The 18,984-nt window shown below is 40.5% G+C and overlaps 1 protein-coding gene across 4 annotated transcripts in view; it reads right to left on the bottom strand.

Moving 5' to 3' along the window:
* The window catches only part of HOOK1 (hook microtubule tethering protein 1), a 32,015-nt gene extending 14,876 nt beyond the window's left edge, over positions 1-17,139 (bottom strand). Inside the window, exons 1-8 of one of the 4 annotated variants that reach the window (XM_035537951.2) lie at positions 17,065-17,139; positions 8,525-8,610; positions 6,617-6,689; positions 6,243-6,293; positions 4,596-4,728; positions 3,587-3,654; positions 2,279-2,341; positions 1,140-1,223 (exon numbers count right to left, since the gene is read on the bottom strand). In XM_035537951.2, the coding sequence (XP_035393844.1) occupies positions 1,140-1,223; positions 2,279-2,341; positions 3,587-3,654; positions 4,596-4,728; positions 6,243-6,293; positions 6,617-6,689; positions 8,525-8,547 (495 nt within the window). In that variant the 5' untranslated portion in view covers positions 8,548-8,610; positions 17,065-17,139. Of the gene's footprint in view, positions 1-1,139; positions 1,224-2,278; positions 2,342-3,586; positions 3,655-4,595; positions 4,729-6,242; positions 6,294-6,616; positions 6,690-8,524; positions 8,611-10,776; positions 10,921-15,398; positions 15,722-17,064 lie in introns of those variants that run through there. The other 3 variants (XM_035537950.1, XM_035537952.2, XM_035537953.2) reach the window with 3 other exon arrangements.
* Between the last annotated feature and the right edge of the window lie 1,845 nt (positions 17,140-18,984).

The raw sequence follows: 18,984 nt of genomic DNA, 5'->3' as shown, positions 1-18,984 counted from the left end.
AACACAACACCTTGAAATGTTTAACAACTGTAATCTGCAAGCTCAAGTGTCAAAGCAATCCTCTTGCACATTTAAAAGAATGGGTTTTCTTCTGCAGGGTTCTCCTCACAAATAGTTTTACACCTTTGCTTTCACCATGGACATGTACTATTTCAAGAAAAACAGAAGTAAAATGCTAATTTAATTCTAAAAAGATCTTCCTTTGCATCTGCAATTAGCAAGCAGAGCTCCTTTTCTATACATATTCTACTATTTCAGTTATTACTATCTGCAAGAAATTTAAAACTGGCCTCTGGATTTATTTAATTTATTTTACATAGGTTCGTACAGCCAGTATAGCACTCTGGCTCCTATAAGAAGATGCCATACAAATGTTCACTTTGTACAGAATCAAATCTGAATGAACTGCCTTACCACATTAACCTCCTTTTATTTTCAGAGTATAGGGTCATAACATAGAAGTCAAACTTAGGGCTAACAAATGTGTTGGTTTTTGTTTTGTTTTTTTATTATTTTTTTATTTATTTTATTTTTAAAAAACAAGTCATCTGAAATGCAAGTTCCTGCTTATTGTTATGAAGTCCTCTCTCTTTCCTCTAAAGAGACTGGATTAACTCCTGTATCCATTAAAAGCAAAAGTAAACCTATTAGTGTGGCTAAGCGAGAAATAATGCAAACTAATTGATCCTATTTTGCCAAATATGCTCCATGTTAAAATTGCATACAAGAAAGAGCTTGTAAATTTTTAGATAAATTTGAATCTTTCATCAACAACTGTTGGAAACAGCATAATTTTCCTATGATTAAATCTAATAACTGATTATTATATGAACTGCTTTTTTTTGGATACAGTTTAAAGGACTAAAGGCAGCAGTGACTAAAAATGGAATTGGCAATTGTTAAATCCATGCTAACTTTGTTTTGATGGCTATTTGCTACTAAAAGTAAACAAAGCTAGAAGATGAAGCAACCTTTGCATTAAGAGTTGACAAAGGACCTCAGCTTACACTTCCATCAGGACGCTATTTCCAGTAATTGTATTCTGGAGAAGAGATGGCTCCTCTTCCCATAAACAGACAACTTTCTAAATCTTTAATCACCACCACTACATATTAAATAAACTGCTTGCTGTTTCTTACCTGCAAATCTAGCTCTTGACATCTTTGTGCCAACTCTTCTTTTTCTGCTAGTGCTTCTTGAAGATCCTCCAAAGCTTTTTTAAGCTTTTAAAGAACAAAGACAGTGACTTAATTCTGGCTTCCACGGTGTCTCAATTGCTTATATAAATTGTTTAAAGAAGGATGTTAGGCATGCACATAGACTTAGAAACCCCCATATACTGTTGGATCAGGATCTCTGTTCATTTCAGCCACGTTTTAAATTTGTACCACTCATAATAAGTGAATTATTGAAACTCAGAGTAACATTCAGATTCAATACAACAACTTATGCTAGCAGCAAAACAAAAAACACATCCAGAAAGAATTGTATCGTCACAATTTCCAAGTTCCTGCCTGTTCAATGCCTCCTGCTCATTGGTTCGCATATGCTCAGTAACAGAAGCTGTAAGACTCATGTACATGGATGAAGTCTAAAACCTGGTTCCCTGGCTTCCTTCCTCTCAAAATTAAATTCACTGTCAAGACAGCAAGATCTTTCCAAATTCAGGCTTACTGGTCAATCAAACGCTCCTCATTTCAGAAGAGAAATACAGATGTTCCTTTATGAACACTTTTACAAACAACTTCATTATCCATGCAACAACTTGTATTGTTCACATTAATAAAAATTTTTATGACCTTTTAAAAATAGCGAAGGATTTAGCTTGATACAGCTGAGTCTTGATGTCCACTTGGCTCTTCTGGCTATGTAGGTTCACATTGGCAGGTTCTACCCCATCAAGGAAGATTACCTAGCTTTCACTTCATATGTTGTAGAGAAGCTGTATTAGAACAAACCTTTTTACCCACTTCTTAGAATTAGCACTGAAAATGATACCTTATTGTATAATCTTAGCCTACACCAGCATGTTGTTCTGCCCTTTGTGAACCACTATGGTTTAATCCTGTCAACACTGATTGGAACACACACCAAGCAATTTGTGCAAAGAGGAGACAAAGGTGAAATTTATTGGGTGGGTGTTTTTTTGTTGTTGTTGTTTTTGGTTGGTTGGTTTTAAAATTGGAGAGGAAGAGCTGTCCTCTTCATTTGGGGGATGAAAAGATACCGACTAGCGTTCAATCTTAAGCTGTAACAGCCACAAATATTAGGCAGTTACCTGCTGTTCCATTTCACTTGATGTATCGCTTGCAGATGGACCCATTACTTCCTTGCTCATGAGCTACAGAAAAAGGCCACAGGAAAAAAAAAAGGTTAAATTAGAGGTTAATATTCTGCAAATTTACTGTCTACTGAATATCAGCTGTATTTTCCATCACATTCTTGTTTCCCTCAATACATCAAAATGGATTATTAATAATAAAAAACCTCATTGTTTGTAAAAGCTTTGAAGAAAATCTAGAGTAACAGGGCAGATTTTTCCCCCTTGATTAAAAAATTAACCAAGTGTGAACAGTAACGCGTTAATGGATGAATATATCCCCTGCTGAATTAATTGCTAGCCCCCAGTCAAGTTAAAAGGGAGCAGACCTGAGGACAGGATTTCACTCAATGAATTTAATAGTTATCATGCTTCTTTGTGTCACTTAAGCTAATTGTCACTAAGCACAAATGGGAACATTAACACAGCTCTCACTGATCTCCAGTACAAAGATATACATTGTTTGTCAGCAGGTAAAGTGCTTTACTTCTTACTCAGGAATTACAGCGTTATTGCTAGACCTTCTTCAGAAAGTTTGATTAGTCATAAAATAACGAACAATTATTTCTACCAATAGGACATTAACAGCTTTAAAACCTACATAGCTGATTTAAATCTCTAAGTTTTAAAGCCTCCTACCAACTCCACTGCTACCTGGAGGGAGGTGCAATTACATGTTACATTTTCTTCAAGCATCAGTATTGTAGTTCTTGCCTCCTTCCACACTCTCCTGAGCTTTACAGCCCTGAAGCTCCCAGGTGTGACTATACAGATATGCTGTAAGTTGGATCACTGCAATGATCCAACTAAGAACACACAAAAATAGCAGGGGGAGGGCACCATGACAAAAACCGATGGAATTCTGCTGGGAGTTCGTAAATCAGGTGCTGGAATGACCTATGAGAACTACACAGCCTCACAAACTGTTGCCATCAGCATAGCCTTGGGTCCAAGACCATAGCACTGGGACAGAAGTTTCAGAACCTGACTCCAGTATAAACAGCAGCTAGCATGAGATAGACTTCTTGCGTGAAACAGGAAATATTAAGCATTTATCATCTCCACGAGTTGAACATTTGGGCGTAGGAAACTAAAATCAAAACCCTTTAGCTAGAGTCTGAGGTCTCTTGGTTCTAATCCTCCCAGATAACTTAGGCAAGTACTTAGGCTCTTCACAGACATTTCTTTGGATTAAAGAATTCACAAAGATCAACAAACGGATATACAAACTTCTCAGCTGACATTAGGCTAGGAATTATTACTTACCTCTTGAATGGCTGTCATGACAACATGCTGAACAGACTCTTCAAGGGTCATGATATTCTGTATGTGTTCTACGAAAAAAATTGTAGTGACTCATGATACAGACACCTTAATGGCTTGAGTAACATGACAGCTTTTTTTTTTTATTATAGAGATCCAGAAGTTATTCTCTAAAATGCTGCTTCAAAACAGACACTGTTCTTACACTGCTATTATTAATCAACATCATTATTATCCAATAATGTAGTAGATAAATTATAAATTCTTAAGTGAACAAATTTATACTATGTACAATAGAGAAAGCAGATTTTAAGATATCTGTCTTTCTTCCACGGTTCTTTTTCTAATAACAAATCCATACACATGTATAAACATAAATTTTTGCAAAGGGTGAAAACCCTTGCAGTTGAGTTAATGAGGTATAATGAAAGACAGTTGTTTCTAGTATCTTCATTTCCAATGCAACCCGACTTAGCGTACTTCCTAAGCATTCTCTGATGAAATTATTCCAGACTACCTAGGAATTGCAACTGTTCTACCAACAAAAGCATGCCAAGGATGTCTTAGCCATCAGAGCATTAAGCATTAGCTCCTGTGAGAGAAAACTCAACAAAATTCAGACTTGAGAATCTGAGTTTTGTTATCTCTACAGATAGACAAAAGGCAGTTTCTAATATCAGTTTTTAATTTGATTTGCTTAATTGGCATTTGAATGGTAAGTTTTAGGTCTTGGTACTTGTTTCACCAAGTAGGAATAACCCCTCACACACATACATTTCAGACTATTTTCACCCCACCTTGAACAAAATTTGAATTTTATACACAAAAGCAGAAAAAATATGGGAAAATGAAGTGAAAGCCAATTTCAGATTAAGTATGCAAATGCAACATATTAACAATTGAGACTTTTTGATACATAATAAAGAAAATAGTTCTACATCTCTTCCATTTTATGAATCAATACACCCTGAAGCAGTCTGCTGTTTGTTCATCTGATTAAGGTAGCCCATACCTTGTTTCCTTTCACAGTTGACTGCACAGCCTAGAATAAGCTGCATAAGTCTTCCCAGTTCAGTGGGATCTGAACTCTCAGATATCTTATTTAAGTCAGGGATAAGTTCTTCTGAAATCTGTTGACCCAAAAACTGGAAAAAAATGAAAAGAGTAAGCGGACTTTTGCTTTCACACAACATGAAAAATGTGTTACCACGTAGGAAATCTGAAGAATGAAGAGGCCGTTAAGAGATTTGTTACGAAAAAACTTATGGAAGGGAAAGATTCTAAAGATTAAATGCAGAGATACAAAGAGAATATATAGTATTAGATCAAGAAATCCAAAAAGACCTAAACAAATGTTCTTGTTTGTTACAGGGCTTCATACATGAAACTGAGATGTCACAAAACATCTCTTTTGGGGGCCAGATAAGACAGTTCTAAACTTCCTCTCCTAAATCTTTGTGTGTGTTGGGGAAAGGGGTACTCAGTGCAGTGCTAGCCAATGACCTTTACCAACTCTGCATCTATTTGCCTCTGAATAGGTCTAAATCTAATCTGAAGTGGATGGCATTAAACATATACTCAATCCACTCAGCAATTATTTATTGCCACAAAGTTATGCACTTTGATAAGAGTTCACTGAAATTGCTCTAGCAAGAACACAAGTTTTGAAAATGTATTAACTGAGCAGTTTTTAATGACCCCCTGCACAAGAAAACAGTGACAGCAGTAAGTTAAAAATTCCTATGATGGCCCTCAAATATTAGAGATTTTTTTTCTACCAGCAAGATAAACAAGAAATTAAAAACGTTCCCAAATTCAGTTTCTCCCCAGTTCTTCAAAAACCTTCTCATAAGCCTAAATAAATTTGACTGCTGGACTTTACAGAGCACCTCAGACCTGGCACTATGAATGGCTCAGCACTTGGTATCACAATTAAGGCCAGGTGAGACCAGGAAGCAGGAAGATGATCCGGCTAGCTTTTCTACACCATACCCATTACATAACTGCAGTCACTCTCCACACAAAATTAAACAAATGTTTTCTGTTAGTGGCTGGGTGTCGGGCTTCTTCTTTTTTTTTTTTTTTTTTTTTTTTTGCATTTGTTTATTTAAGTCAGAACACAGCACCCTTTTATGGCTGCCATACCGTCCTGCATAAGCAAGAACAAACCGCAACCCTTCCTGTATCCAGGGGATTCATTATTTATCTACCAGCTTCCAGGTGAATATCAGAAAAAAACTTGACCAGGATCACTAAATGCTCTGTTGTGTAGAAAAGGATTTGAACCCCACCAGACAAGAGCAAATATGAATATACACCCAAAGGTCTGTAGGATTCTGTAGTTCAGCACTTCTGACATGCGCCTGGGCAGCGACGGAGACACGGTTTCCAGATTATACTCCAAGTCTTATCTAAAGTAAACTGCTCAAGCATGTGTATATATGATATACACAAACATATCACTTTTATTTGCATCAGACTAATTTTATGTTCATTCAGGCCTCCCATTTAACTGGATAATTATCACATACTTTCTATCCAAAAAGCCCTTAAAATAGATTAGTTAGCCAAGGGGAATAAAAAACACCCCAAAAAAACAGGTTGAAGAGGAAAACATCTATTCTTTAGAACAACCACAAAATTGCTGATTTTTCCATACCTCACGATAGTAGTCCATAATTCCTTGCAGTATCTTCTTCAGATTACTGGACTAATAGATGAAAGATAAGGTTACAGGTTTTTATTAAGACTATTAATTTCACTGTAATTAAATAATTTACAATCAAATGTTTACACAGCAGCTTTATGAGCTGACCACGTAATGACAGGGGAAAAGAAACACCACAACAGAAAATCCCCATGCGACACTACTAGCATGCAATCAAACTATTCATAGACAGTTCAAGTACATTTAAAACAACCTCAAAAAGTCTGCACTTAATTCTGATCAGTAGTTTTTGGACTGCTAGATACACTCAGGGAAGACACCATATCCAACCCCACAAAACTTTTATTAACTTCAGCATTGAATACCTTTATTCTCCAGTTGTCACCAACATCTTCTTTAACGCGATTTAGCCAAGATGCATCAAACCAAGCAACATCTCTGAAATGAAATTCAATGATGAAACATCAATAAGCACACATTTAGTTAAATAGGGTACCAGATTCTTAGCATTAAATCATCAGAAAGTTTAATAAGGTGTCTAATGAGGCATGAACTCTTGGAAATTGCAAATTATATTTATGTCACAGGGAATTTCCATCCTACTGCCTGAATTATGATACTATCTTCCAGGGCAGGAAGAATTTCTGTACATGTTCAAGCTAGCTAAACCTGGAAACACAAGTATGTAAAGGCCTTTGTCATGCTCAGTTATTATCTTAAAAAGTGATCGCAGTGCTTTACAGAAACATTATCATTTGAAAAGTGCTATCATTAAGTTTGCTACCTACTCTTACACATTTAGATTTTTTCTACCTTCACTACAATTAGTCAAAGGCACTTTGCAAGAAAAATATAATTTTATCTACTTGCATTTCATATTTTTTTGTATCTCTTTGGCTCCCTTGGGTAGGAATATGTTCACTTCACTGGCATAAGTGAGCTGCTGGCGGGGGGGACTTTATACACACTGAACTGCCAAGATGTACAACCACAGCGTACCTAACCGTATCTCAACTTTCACACCACACTGTTCATCCCCCGTCTCAGAGCACCTAATAAGAGGCAGTTATTATCCCCACTTGCATCTCAACCACTTGCTTGCAAAGAAATTTGCCCGAGGCCTGTGTCAACCTGGTACCACAAATACATGCTAAGCCAGAGTTCTAGCTGCTAGACTACACCGCTGCTACAGACCTTCACTTGGAGCACTGCTGATTGTTTCCTATGCTAGCATACTGACGTGGCAGTTTGACTGACACACTACTTCAGAAATAGTGGCATCCCATAGGGACGTGCTAAGCTAAGCCCTGGTGAACAACTGTGACAAGAAGAGTTAGTTAACCGACACAGTACAGAGATGCTGGGAAGCAACCTCGGCAAATCTTCTTTAGGCAATCCTCAACCAGTATTTGCAGGCTCCAGAGCGAGCTGTCTTTATGCAACACACTTTAAAAAAAAAATCTGTCAACTTGAAAAAAAAAGTTTAACTTTTTAAAGTTTAAAAAATAATTTTTAAAAGTAATTTCTCAGTCAAAAAACATATTTTGAGCAAGGAAGTGGTAGTTCAGGCTTCTCTTTTATCATGGGAATCACCACCAACAAATGTTGCAGCGATGACTTGTTTCAATAAAAGAATGGTGTTGCAATCCTCTCTGAGGAAACTTCAAATTTCAGAATGAATGTGTCACCCAACCCAGTACCATTTGTCATCACACCAATAAAACTGGAATTATTTTGCTTTTGTTCGGTCCACTGCAACTATTTTAATAGTAATGGACCAGTGTTGCTGAGGTTTCCTGGTTCTTTTTTCCACACAAATAAGTTAGCATTTAAAACTTAGAACATAAGTCTACAACAATTGAGCAATCCCAAGACGAAGACAGCACAGAGACATGCCTTTTGAACTTTTAGTTCCTCATTCCACAGAGGCACAGATTTCCATGGATACCCATATCTTAGGTATACCGTCGATAAAAAAAAAAAAGATTGTATTTTTTGCCTAATTACTCTTGTGTGAATTTAATACTGCAGTATTAGAATATCTCCTCAACTTCTTCTCCACTCTATCACATTATTATTTAACTAGTATATCATCTCCCAAATAACAATATAAAGTCATAGTTTATTTTTTGCTGTAAACCATCTACTCTAAATTTGTAACTATAACATAAACATTTGGGTGGGAAATGTTTCATTTAACATGACCATGCATGTTAAATACAAAAGCCTCAAGAAACTAAACACCTCTTCCTAGAGCTTAAGTATCAACTTACATTTGATGAAGTACCTGTGCCATGGCAACCCCGTTAGTCAAGTCTTGAACATCTCTGCAAGGTGCCGCAGTATTGAACGTCTGCAACTAAAGAGGGAAAAACACGGTGTTTTTTAGTCAGACAGAAGGACAGCAAATTAGTTACCATTCTCCTCTTTAAGACACAAGCATTTAAAAATATGTCTTTCTACTTCAGGCAGCCTGAAATCCTTTTTGAGCTACGCAGCTTTTAAACTAACCCAACTGTCTCAGTATCTGTGACTGCTGATCATAAGTAGTCACTTAAAAAGTTAGTATTACCATGCTTTGCTTTTCAACATTAGTCTTTTTATTAGAAATCAGATTATGGAACACTAATTTGGGAAACTAAATTCATAGTTAACCATTCCTCAGATTACGTTGCAACACAATTCTGGACACATACTACCTAAACAAAAAGTGGCATTGGAAGAGGGAGTGAAGGCTGATGAGAAATATATGTATATATATTTATACATATATATCCAGTCCTTTACTACGTGCATTTAGTAACAGAAGTCACAACACCAATAGTGCCCAGAGATTATCTGGGGATTAAGAATGAAAGGAGAAAATTATGCAAAACCACTGGAAAATTAATGCAGTTATCCAAGAGCTACTGTACACTTTAAGGATATGAAGACAGCCGAGAAAGACTGAAGCATTTGAAGTGGTGCAAGCTGTCAACACAGGAATTCCAACATTGCTCTAAAGATGTTCCTATTAAAATAGGCAACTCCAAAATATTGCTGTATATCCAAGAAATTTCTATTGTAACATCTACTATACATTTTTCCCAGGTATTCATATATATTTTTCTGGTATTTTACAAGCATCACACTACCTAGTGTTTGAACACACTGCTGGATGCGATTTTACTCCATCTACCTATTTCTGCCTGAAGATTAAGCATCAAAGCCCCAGTTTTCACTTTTCAGCTCTATTATAAAACCAGATTACAGATGAAAGTCATTTATTGGAAGTTTACTGATCTATTCTATACAAATTATTATAAGCAAACTTTGCATTCTGCCCAGTGATTCTAGGCACAAGTATAGTTGAAGTCCCTCTGTGCTAGGAGTACACAAACAGGGGTCAGTTCCCATCCTAAAGATTCAGATTTATCAGCTTGAGTTTTTTGCAACTACCTTGTCCAAAAGTAACTGGAGGGAAGAATACCTTCATCATTTCTACATCGTTACAGAGCACTGCAAGGACCATTCGCCCACCAGACAGCTCTATACCCAGTAACCACGAATCCCAGCATCCAGTGATGCACGGGCTGTAACACAAGTATGGTACACAGCTGCAGGCAGCTCTTTCATCGGGCTACCAATTTCTGCATGCAACTCTAATAGTTTCAAGCCTTAAGGCACTGAGGTACCCAAGTTCTCAGGTCACTCCACTGACTGTAAAAAGCAACCGCAAACTGCCAAATACTTCATCAGGCTCCAGGAATTTGACTCTTGGAGAACTCCTGGAGCACAGACAGGCTATTTGCCTTTAACAACCCTCAGTGTTGTTTTCTTCCACGAGTTTGGTGGAAGCACTTCTCGTAGCCCCATCTCAGCACTCACAGACTCTGCAGGACACCCTTTCTCATTAGAGCTGCTCATCCGCTGGCTTCACTTCACACCCCCTGCTTCTCATGCAGAAAGAAACAGTGAACGAAGTCTTCTCCGGTTGCATTCTCCAGAAGCTCAAGTCTGTACTGAGCTCTGCCTCAGCCACCTCATCCTCCTGTGTCATTCAGGGACTCAACAGTCCTCAGCCGGTTAGCCATTCCTCATACGGGAGCTCTCCCATACTTCCCAGGAGGATGGTCACCTTCCTCTCAGTTTTGTGTTTCCTGCATTTAAGGTCTATAGGATGGGATTACCTCAACATTACACAGTACCCAACACACAGGAGGTACCCCCAAGCTTGTATCTAACATTTGACAGAATTATCTACTAACGACTGCAGTATTTCATTCCCAAACAACAATCGGCTCAGAGCTCACTACCCACAATGAGAAGAGAGAGCTGTTTCCACACACATCAGTTCATCACTTGGTTACTCAGGAAAAATAATTCCTGACAAGCTTTATTTTAAGTTCAGCTTCATTTAGCACAATGGATAAAAAGGAGAAAGTTTGCTGTTAATACTGTTAAAAGGTTTCTGTTGGATAGAATGGAAGCAAGAACAGACCTTCATAATCTCTGCCCACTGTGAAAACTGACTTCTGGTACTTACTATGCTCACGATGTCCTAAGCCACCCGTCCATCCCAAGAGAGCTTCCCCAAGCATCCTGTGACACTGCAGCTTCTTCAAAAGCCACCGGCGAGTGACTTAGTCAAGTGCATTTGGGAAATGGCACTACTTGGACAAGAGTGGCAGAGAAGTATTGTTTCCAGTTGTGAGAATCTGAAGCTGTCATTTCCCATGCTGTGTTTATAAGAGCGACCAGAAACTCTGAATATTGGTTTCCTTGCTTCAGAAACTGCCTAACTGAGCCCTGAAGAGAAATATATGCAGACAGGGTTTTTTTACACTTGTTTTTCAATTTAAGAAGTCTTTTTAAAATCCCCTATTATGGTAAGCGACAAGTCGGTAATCCCTTGTAGGTTACATAAAGGATTAAGTAGGAGAACACAAAGTGAAGCAGCGGTGACTGACAGCACTGGTTTCTAATACTACAGCAGCCTTAATGCCAACTCGAGAGCAGGCACAGCAGCTCACAGAAGTCAAGACCGAGCATGCCAGAAGTCAGAGCTTTATGGCACGACACTGCAGTGCTGCCATTTGGATAAGCACCCTTGTAAACTGAAGAAATTGCTAAGTAGGGTAACAAGTTTTCCCATTTCACTTCCCTGATCAAGGTCATCCAAGCTGGTCAAAGCAAACAAAGCCTTAGAAAACCTTGTGACGCACAACGCCGTGCTGCGCACACCGGTACCTCCGGGAATAGAAAGAGCTAATTAAAATTAAGCGAAAAGCAGGACCAGGAGTCTTAGTTTCTCCACGTATTTGAAAGTTACTTAAGTGCCCAGAAACAAAATGAGAGTAGAGATATTAATTGTGGATTCTCCAAATCCCATGCCAGGCCAGCCACTTCCTCAGAGCAGTTTCTTACTGTATTTATACACCAACAAAAGTTGGGGCGTGGGGAGGAGGTTGGCAGAGGCAACCATAGACTTCCAGATTGCAGCAGAGCTATTTTGTTCACATTTGATTAGTTTTTCTAAAAATACAGCCTTAAGGACATGCTGAAGTCCATTTCACGAATCTAGCTTAATCACTCCCTGCCGCTTGCTACTACAACAGGGGCAGATGTTTTTCTCACACACATACAGCTACTAGATTCAAACTATGCATTTGAAAACTCAATTTTCTATCATGCAACACTCCATGCCTTTTTTCTGGGTCTGCTGAAGGTTCTACTGCTGAACAGCTGTACATCAAGCACGAATGTATTCACAGCGTCCGGCAGAAATCAAGAAGCCTACCCAACACTTGAAAATGTATGCCCTAAGTCTCACCCAGGAGATCCAGGGCTGCGGTTTCACACCCACGCTACAGAAGTTTTAAAGTAACAGTAAACGTTCCCACTCCTAACCCCAGAACTGTAATGGACCAACTCCGCCACAGGAACGTTAACATTACAAATGCTGCTGGTGCCATTTGGCACTGTAAGAGCACAACTGCCGTGGAAAAATCTTCCGGCTCAGAACGTTACCATCCATGTAACACACTACGTGCTGCTGTCAGCTGGCTCTCACGTAGCATTCAGTCACATTAGGACAGATGAGCACCGTGACACATTCTACAAAAAGGGAAAAATAAAAGCTACCCACTCTTTCAAAGGTTCACTTTTATCAAAAATGTTTCCAACAAACACACCAAACCTGTAACCCTGTTCCTGGACCTGGAAAGGATGAACTAGTCCCACCAGACTTTCAAACTCCTTCCTTTCCGAGACACTTTAAAAACTATTTTCTCATTCAGCTTCTAATTTGTGTATGTGAAGCTTTGGGTTATGCTTGCTCAAATGAGATTTCTAAAACACACTTTCAGAAGATCGTAACCACACAGAAACAAAATTTTCCTGTAAACGAACCAGTTAAGTCGGTTTCCATACCAGTGATTGAAAGAAGCACCGCAGTTTTGTCAGTCGCTTCCGTACAAGCAAGATCAAGCCTTTGCCACGACATGATTTTTATTAAGCTTTGGATACAAATAGACTCACGTCACGTTTCTCACATTTGCCACCTGTACGTCTTATGTCCTGCACTTCACGTATCCTGGCTCTGATTTTAGTAGAGGAGCGTTCCTGCAAACTGAGCTACGGGGGAAAGAGGCCATCCGGTAACTTGTACCTGCAGTGCCCAGGTATGTGTTTTCCCATTCAGTACCATCCCCCCTTCATTAAATGAATAGTGATTACGGATGCGTGATACATACCCAAACACCCACGCGGTGTAACACTGCAGCATATATAAGGTGAGCACACGCCTCACCAATGCTTTAAGGCATTGCAATTGGCTGGCCATACCCCTACAGAGGATGTTTGCAGAACCGACCCACGTGTAAGGATCCTCCTCTAGTTCGGGGGCAGAGACAGAAGACTTGGAGAGGTGCAGTGCCAGAAGACATTCAAGAAACTCTTACTCTGCTGCACAGTACTGCATCACCAGCCCCACTGATGCAACTCTTCCACGTGTCTCCTACCCAGGGATGGAAAACATTCACATTTACTTCACATCTAACAACCAGGTTGTCCTTCTGACTTAGAAAATTGTTTCTGCAACAGGCTTGGGAGTTCAATCTCAACAGACATTGAGTCAGTTTTTCTTAGAAACTCATACACATTCCCTATATAGTTTAATCTAACTCCATTCCATTTTTCTGTAATGTCCACAAAAATTAAATCCAATCACATTTTTGTTACAGCACCAATAGATAACATTTTTATTCATACTTTCTCTTTCATTTCTGGGCAATGCATGTTTTCTACTACAAAATTACTAATATTAAAGAAAAATCAGGATATTGCAGCAGAACACAAAGTCACAAGCAAGGGGAACAGATCTTGGTTGTATTAAAGAAGAAACAAGCTGAAAAACCTTTACAACTACAGAGATTTACAGAACCCTCTTCTCTTCAGACACATGGCACTTCATTCCTCTCTCCCTAAATACCCAACTTCAGAAGATCATTTTTTTCCCCCAAGATTCAATCTACTATGAAGATCAATTTGAAAGGACTTTTGAAATGTATCTTTATTAATGCTTGGCTTCTACTAAGATGTAAAGTTGGTCAGAGAAAGAAGGTGTTAGATCTAAAGCCACACACCTAGCAAAGCATCTGCCGGGTGTTGCGTACGGAACGGGAACACACTGGAGTTGGATGTTAATTTACACTAACAACTCTGTACAATGCCCTTTCCGTTTAAGGCTTGACGAAGTTATTTTAGAATTCTCTTTAGGAACCATTATGTAGTTAGAGATAAGTACTGTGACTATACTAAAATGACAATTAAACGTAATAAATTTTAAAGGAGGAATTCTAAAAATAAATCAGCTGAGCACTGCTGAATGGATTTTGAGATAGAGTTCAGGACTGTATTTGTACAAGTTCTTCCGCTGGTTTATTTTGCAACAGAATCATGATAGAGTTATTTTTAACTGATTATCATGAGGAAAAGAAAGTTAAACTGTCCAAAAAGAGAAAGAATAAATAGATTAAAAGATAAGAGATACCTAACTGAAGAGAGGTAAGCATAAGATGGCTGAAATTCTAAAAACCAGCAAATTGTTAGGGGCATACAAGGGCACCAAAAGGAAAATTGGAGGAGGAAATGAAGGCAGAAATTGTTTTTCAGTGTTTTATAACAGACCTAAATGCATTAAAACTGCTGTATTGTCATATACAGAGAAGAAAAGGAACGTCGATTCTGGTAGATGCTGGTATCACTTTCGCCAATTTCATTCCTGGATCTCCACAACGCCTCTCAAGCACTCTCTTCTCTCCCCTGTTTATACTTTACATGGGAAAAATACCTGTTATTTCTAGAGAAGCTGCCCACGTAATTGCCACACGAGTTCTGTGTAAGAGAGCTCACTCTCTCCTAAAATGTTGGCATCTGCAAGACTAAAATTACAGATGAGCACAGAAGAAACTCAGAAAGGACAAGGGACAAAGCAAGGGAGCCTGACAGCTGAACCCAGTGCTTCTCACACATGCAGCAACACCACATCAGCATGCTGCACCTGGCTGCGAGCAGCGCTCTGCCCAACCAAAACCTGCAACCGAGTTCTGAGGTTTCCGCTCCTGTCAGCCGAATTAATTGCATGTATTTACTACTATTGTTAATTACGGAGTGGTTTCCCCATTGAAGCCACTGCCGCAGAACCACAGCTTGGGCCTACAGGCTACCACAGGCCCGTCCGGAGGCTGGCAGTCCTGCAGGGGCCTTGTACCGGCTGGAGAAGGAAATTTATCGCGCGGGCCCTGTCATTACAGCAGCGCCTTCACAGTCTCGACCCCGACTCACCATTCCCTGGCCGCGGGGGCCCCTCAGAGCGGCCCCCCCCCCAGGCCAGCAGGACCCTCCAGGACGCCCCCCCCCCACAGCCCCTCACGGCCCCTCATGGAGCCCGTCCGGCCCCTCGGGGCCCCCCCCGGCCCCTAAGGACCCCTCAGAGCGCCCCAGCCCCTCACGCCCCCCCCCCGTCACCACGGCAACGGTGCCCTCGCGCCGCTCCCAACGGACTCCCCCTCACGAGCCTTTCCCCCCACTCCGGGCGACGGCGAGGCCGCACCACCGGCCGGCGCTCGACGCCCAGGCGGCAGGAGGGCCCGAGGCGGCGCTCACCCAGAGGATGAGGCTGTCGCAGAGCCGCAGGTCCGCAGGCTTCGCCTCCATGGCGGTGGCCGGCTCTCCCCGCCGAGCGCCGCGCGGCTGACGTGACAGGCCCCGAGCGGAGGGAGGAGCAGCCCTGTCAGCGCCCACACCCGCCCCTGCCTTCAAACGCCCGGAGTGGCAGCGGGTTCCACCAATCACAGGGAGGAGGTGGCGCTCTCCGAGCCAATCGCCTGGGGGTATTCGCTAGGGGCGGGAGCACGGCCTCTCCCTCAGCGCTGCCGGCCGGCGGTGGTGGTGCCCAGGCTGCGCCCCGAGGCCGCCGGTACCGCCACAAGATGGCGGCGGGCGCCGGCCCGGTGTGACGAAGTGCTGCGGGCTGGGCTGCTGGCGTGGCTCAGAGCCGCCTGTGCCCGGGGTGTGGGGCGTCAGCGTGGCTGTAACGGCCTGTTCTTAAACGAGGCTAAAATATCAATAAATAAAGATATTAAATTCCTTTTTTGGGGGGAGGCAAAGGGTGGAAAGTGCTGAAGCACAAGCCTGAGGAGAGGCTTTCAACTCTTCTCCAAAAGTTCTGCCTTCCCCATCTACATTAATATTTCTCTAACATCTGGTTCAGGATCTTGTAATACCCTGCCTCAGATGCTCCAGAGAAAAGCTTAACTACCTTACACTAAAGCAAAACAATTACTCTGTCCCTCTGCTGTTTCAGCACAAGAACTTCAGTAACTTTTTGCCTCCATTACAAATTCATTTGAACTGTTTTTGTTGATTCAGTTTTACAAAGATTCTTACAGGCACCTGATGTTACTGAAATATCCAGGATGACATTAACCACGTCGGTGAATATTGTAAGAAGGGACTACTAAGCAACTTGAGTAATTGCTGTTAAGGGTCTCATACATACTTTTTTCGGCTGTTCTACTTCTTAAGATACGTGCTTTAATCCTCTGTTACTGATTCCACTTTGTGTGAAAGATTAAAATTGCAGTGAATGAAGTAGACAGCAGTTACATAATTATTTCCCCTCATAATGCTATCCAGCGATGATAAAGGCTATCATTAAAAACTGAATAATGAGTAACAGGTTCTTTGAGTAAAGCCCCACAGACTTCTGTACTAGGTTTTGTACTGTTAAGAACATTTGTTTTATTATATAGTTGTCCTCTTTTATAATTTCTGTTAGCTTTTTAAAAATTTTTCTTTTAGACCTCTTCATTTGGTTACTGTTCCTTCCTTCTGGTACTTTACGTCCTTTCCCTTCACGGGAAATAACAGTGTCATGTCATTCCTACCCACATCTTTATGCAGTATCCTACTCACTTCCCACAAGCACGTAATTCTCCATGTCTTCCTGTTGATTTCATATGCTTTTTCTCTACAGATTCAGCATCCCACACCTTCACTTTCTTTATATGGTTTCTAGAGACACTTCTTCTTTCCTGGGTTCTACACGTGCCAGGGAACAGCAGAAGGCAGCAGCTTTCCAGGAAACCTGGATTTAACCAGGAACAGAGCCAGCAGGGCAGGGAATGCACCAGCCAGGGCCATGTCCCACAGTACCTCAGCAGTGCAGGTAAAATGGACAGGTTCAGGGATGATCAACCGTAAATGCAGATTATCAGGCAAGTTCATGGCAATGAGGCAAATACAAGGTAAAGCCAGGAAGGCAACTCACCAGTCAGGGTCAGACACAGTCCCATGATCAGCACCATGACCAGGCAGTTCTGAGGTCAAGCTGGGAATTCATTCCAAAGGTCACAGTTCAGATCAGCAAAATCCACAGCTGAGAGTGAGCTGAAGGCTCAGGGCTGAGCTTAAATAGAATTTCTGGGCCCATGGCAGAGGGTGTAGAGAGAGGTACCCGTTGAGGCCACTAATGCTTATTAGTGCACTCAGGGTCCTAACGACATGCTCTGTTTCAGTGGGGGTCATCTTCCATAAATGCAAAAAATACTGCAGAGAATACTTTTCCTCTAGAGGGCTGTACAGTACTGACAAAAGGGAAGGGTGGAGCTTAATCAGAACCAGCCAAGGCCTAATAGCCCTATTTCAGGATTGCTTCTAGTTCAAAAGCATCCTGAAATTTTTCACGAGATGGTTATGTGGGAAAGATGGTACAGACTATAGAGTACAAGGAGATTGGCTGTAATCTGTAGCACAAGCACTAGTCTGAAAGAAAAGGCAGGCCGTTCAGTTTGGTAATTGGGATTATGTCAGAAGAGACTGGCTCACCCTTGCACTCCTGGTTTTTGCATCCTCTTCAGAGGGCTGACTCCACATAATTGAGTGCTCTCTGAAATAAATCAGTTATTGGCACACTGTGAGAATATTTCCAAGGAATGTTACACTTACAACATAGGGAATTCTACAGAGAACTACAATACCCATCTGTGTAGCTATTTTACATCTTTCCAACTGCAGCTATACACGAGCACATCAGGAACACAGGCACTGTGCTTAGAGTTCAGCTGCGGGGTAGAAGAAGCGGTAACAAAGGGGAGTTACGTAAGTAATGTGGGTGATTTGGGTTTAGTTTTTAAACCTAGCTGGAAATTTCTCCATGAACTGCAGCCCACTTGAACGTCTGTCATCAAATTCTGGTTTTGTGCCAAGCAAGGTAAAAGACTACGACGTATGTTAACATTCCAGAGACAGGGAAGACTAGCTTGGCACCTCACACCAGGACTTCAGTTCAGTCTCACGAAGCCTAATGTCCACTGTTAACAACATTTTAAAGTCAGGCTAAATTACTTCTCACTTATTTAAAATGCATTCACTCCTCTTGATAATGCATCCTTCTTGACAAAAGTGTCTGACAGTTGGTTAGTAAGGGATGTCTACAATAAAGAATGGCATTTGCTACAATAATTTAAATTGCTAGGCAAAAATAAAAAAATAAATCAGATTGTTAAGTCTTTTTGATTTTCATTGGGATTTGCATTATGTCCAATAATATGAGTGATATTTAGTTCAGACAGTACATTTTGGTAGCTTGCTCAAGAAAGTCATATTTTCAGACACTTGAATTTCCCATAGCTCTTGTGGCAAATACACGTCTCTTGTAGTTTAACAATATTCTTGTTCTTGTTCAAAAATCCTCATTTATAGGACTGCAACTAGTAGGGATTTTTTAAGCATTTGGAAACAAATACATTAGAATGAAAAATACCAAACAGTGACACTTGGTGGTTAGTTATGTAACTTGCACATTTATTGACAGAATACATGAGTTGAAAAATGAATCTCAGCTTTTCTGTCATATTTAGTAGCTTCACTGATACAATTTGTGGAAGTCTACACTTCTCTGCCATCTTTCAAAAGTTTCAGAAGCATCAAGTAAGCCTCTTGATATTCTATGGGACCAATGCATATTTGAAATTTTCAGATGAAGAAAATAGAAACTAAGCAATTGCCAAGATTTATGCAGTTAATTATTACAGAATACAAAATGCTGTAAGATTCCTAATGCCTGCTGTATTTCTTCGACCACACAACCCTTCATGTCCCATCATAATTACATCTTTCTTGTATATATACTTCCACTGCCTTTTGAATCAAGTTTGATCTATATTGGAAGTTCTTATTATTTTCATTA

Source organism: Cygnus atratus, chromosome 8, assembly GCF_013377495.2.
Source record: "Cygnus atratus isolate AKBS03 ecotype Queensland, Australia chromosome 8, CAtr_DNAZoo_HiC_assembly, whole genome shotgun sequence".
NCBI lineage: Eukaryota > Metazoa > Chordata > Aves > Anseriformes > Anatidae > Cygnus > Cygnus atratus.
This window is presented reverse-complemented; position numbering and strand designations above follow the sequence as displayed.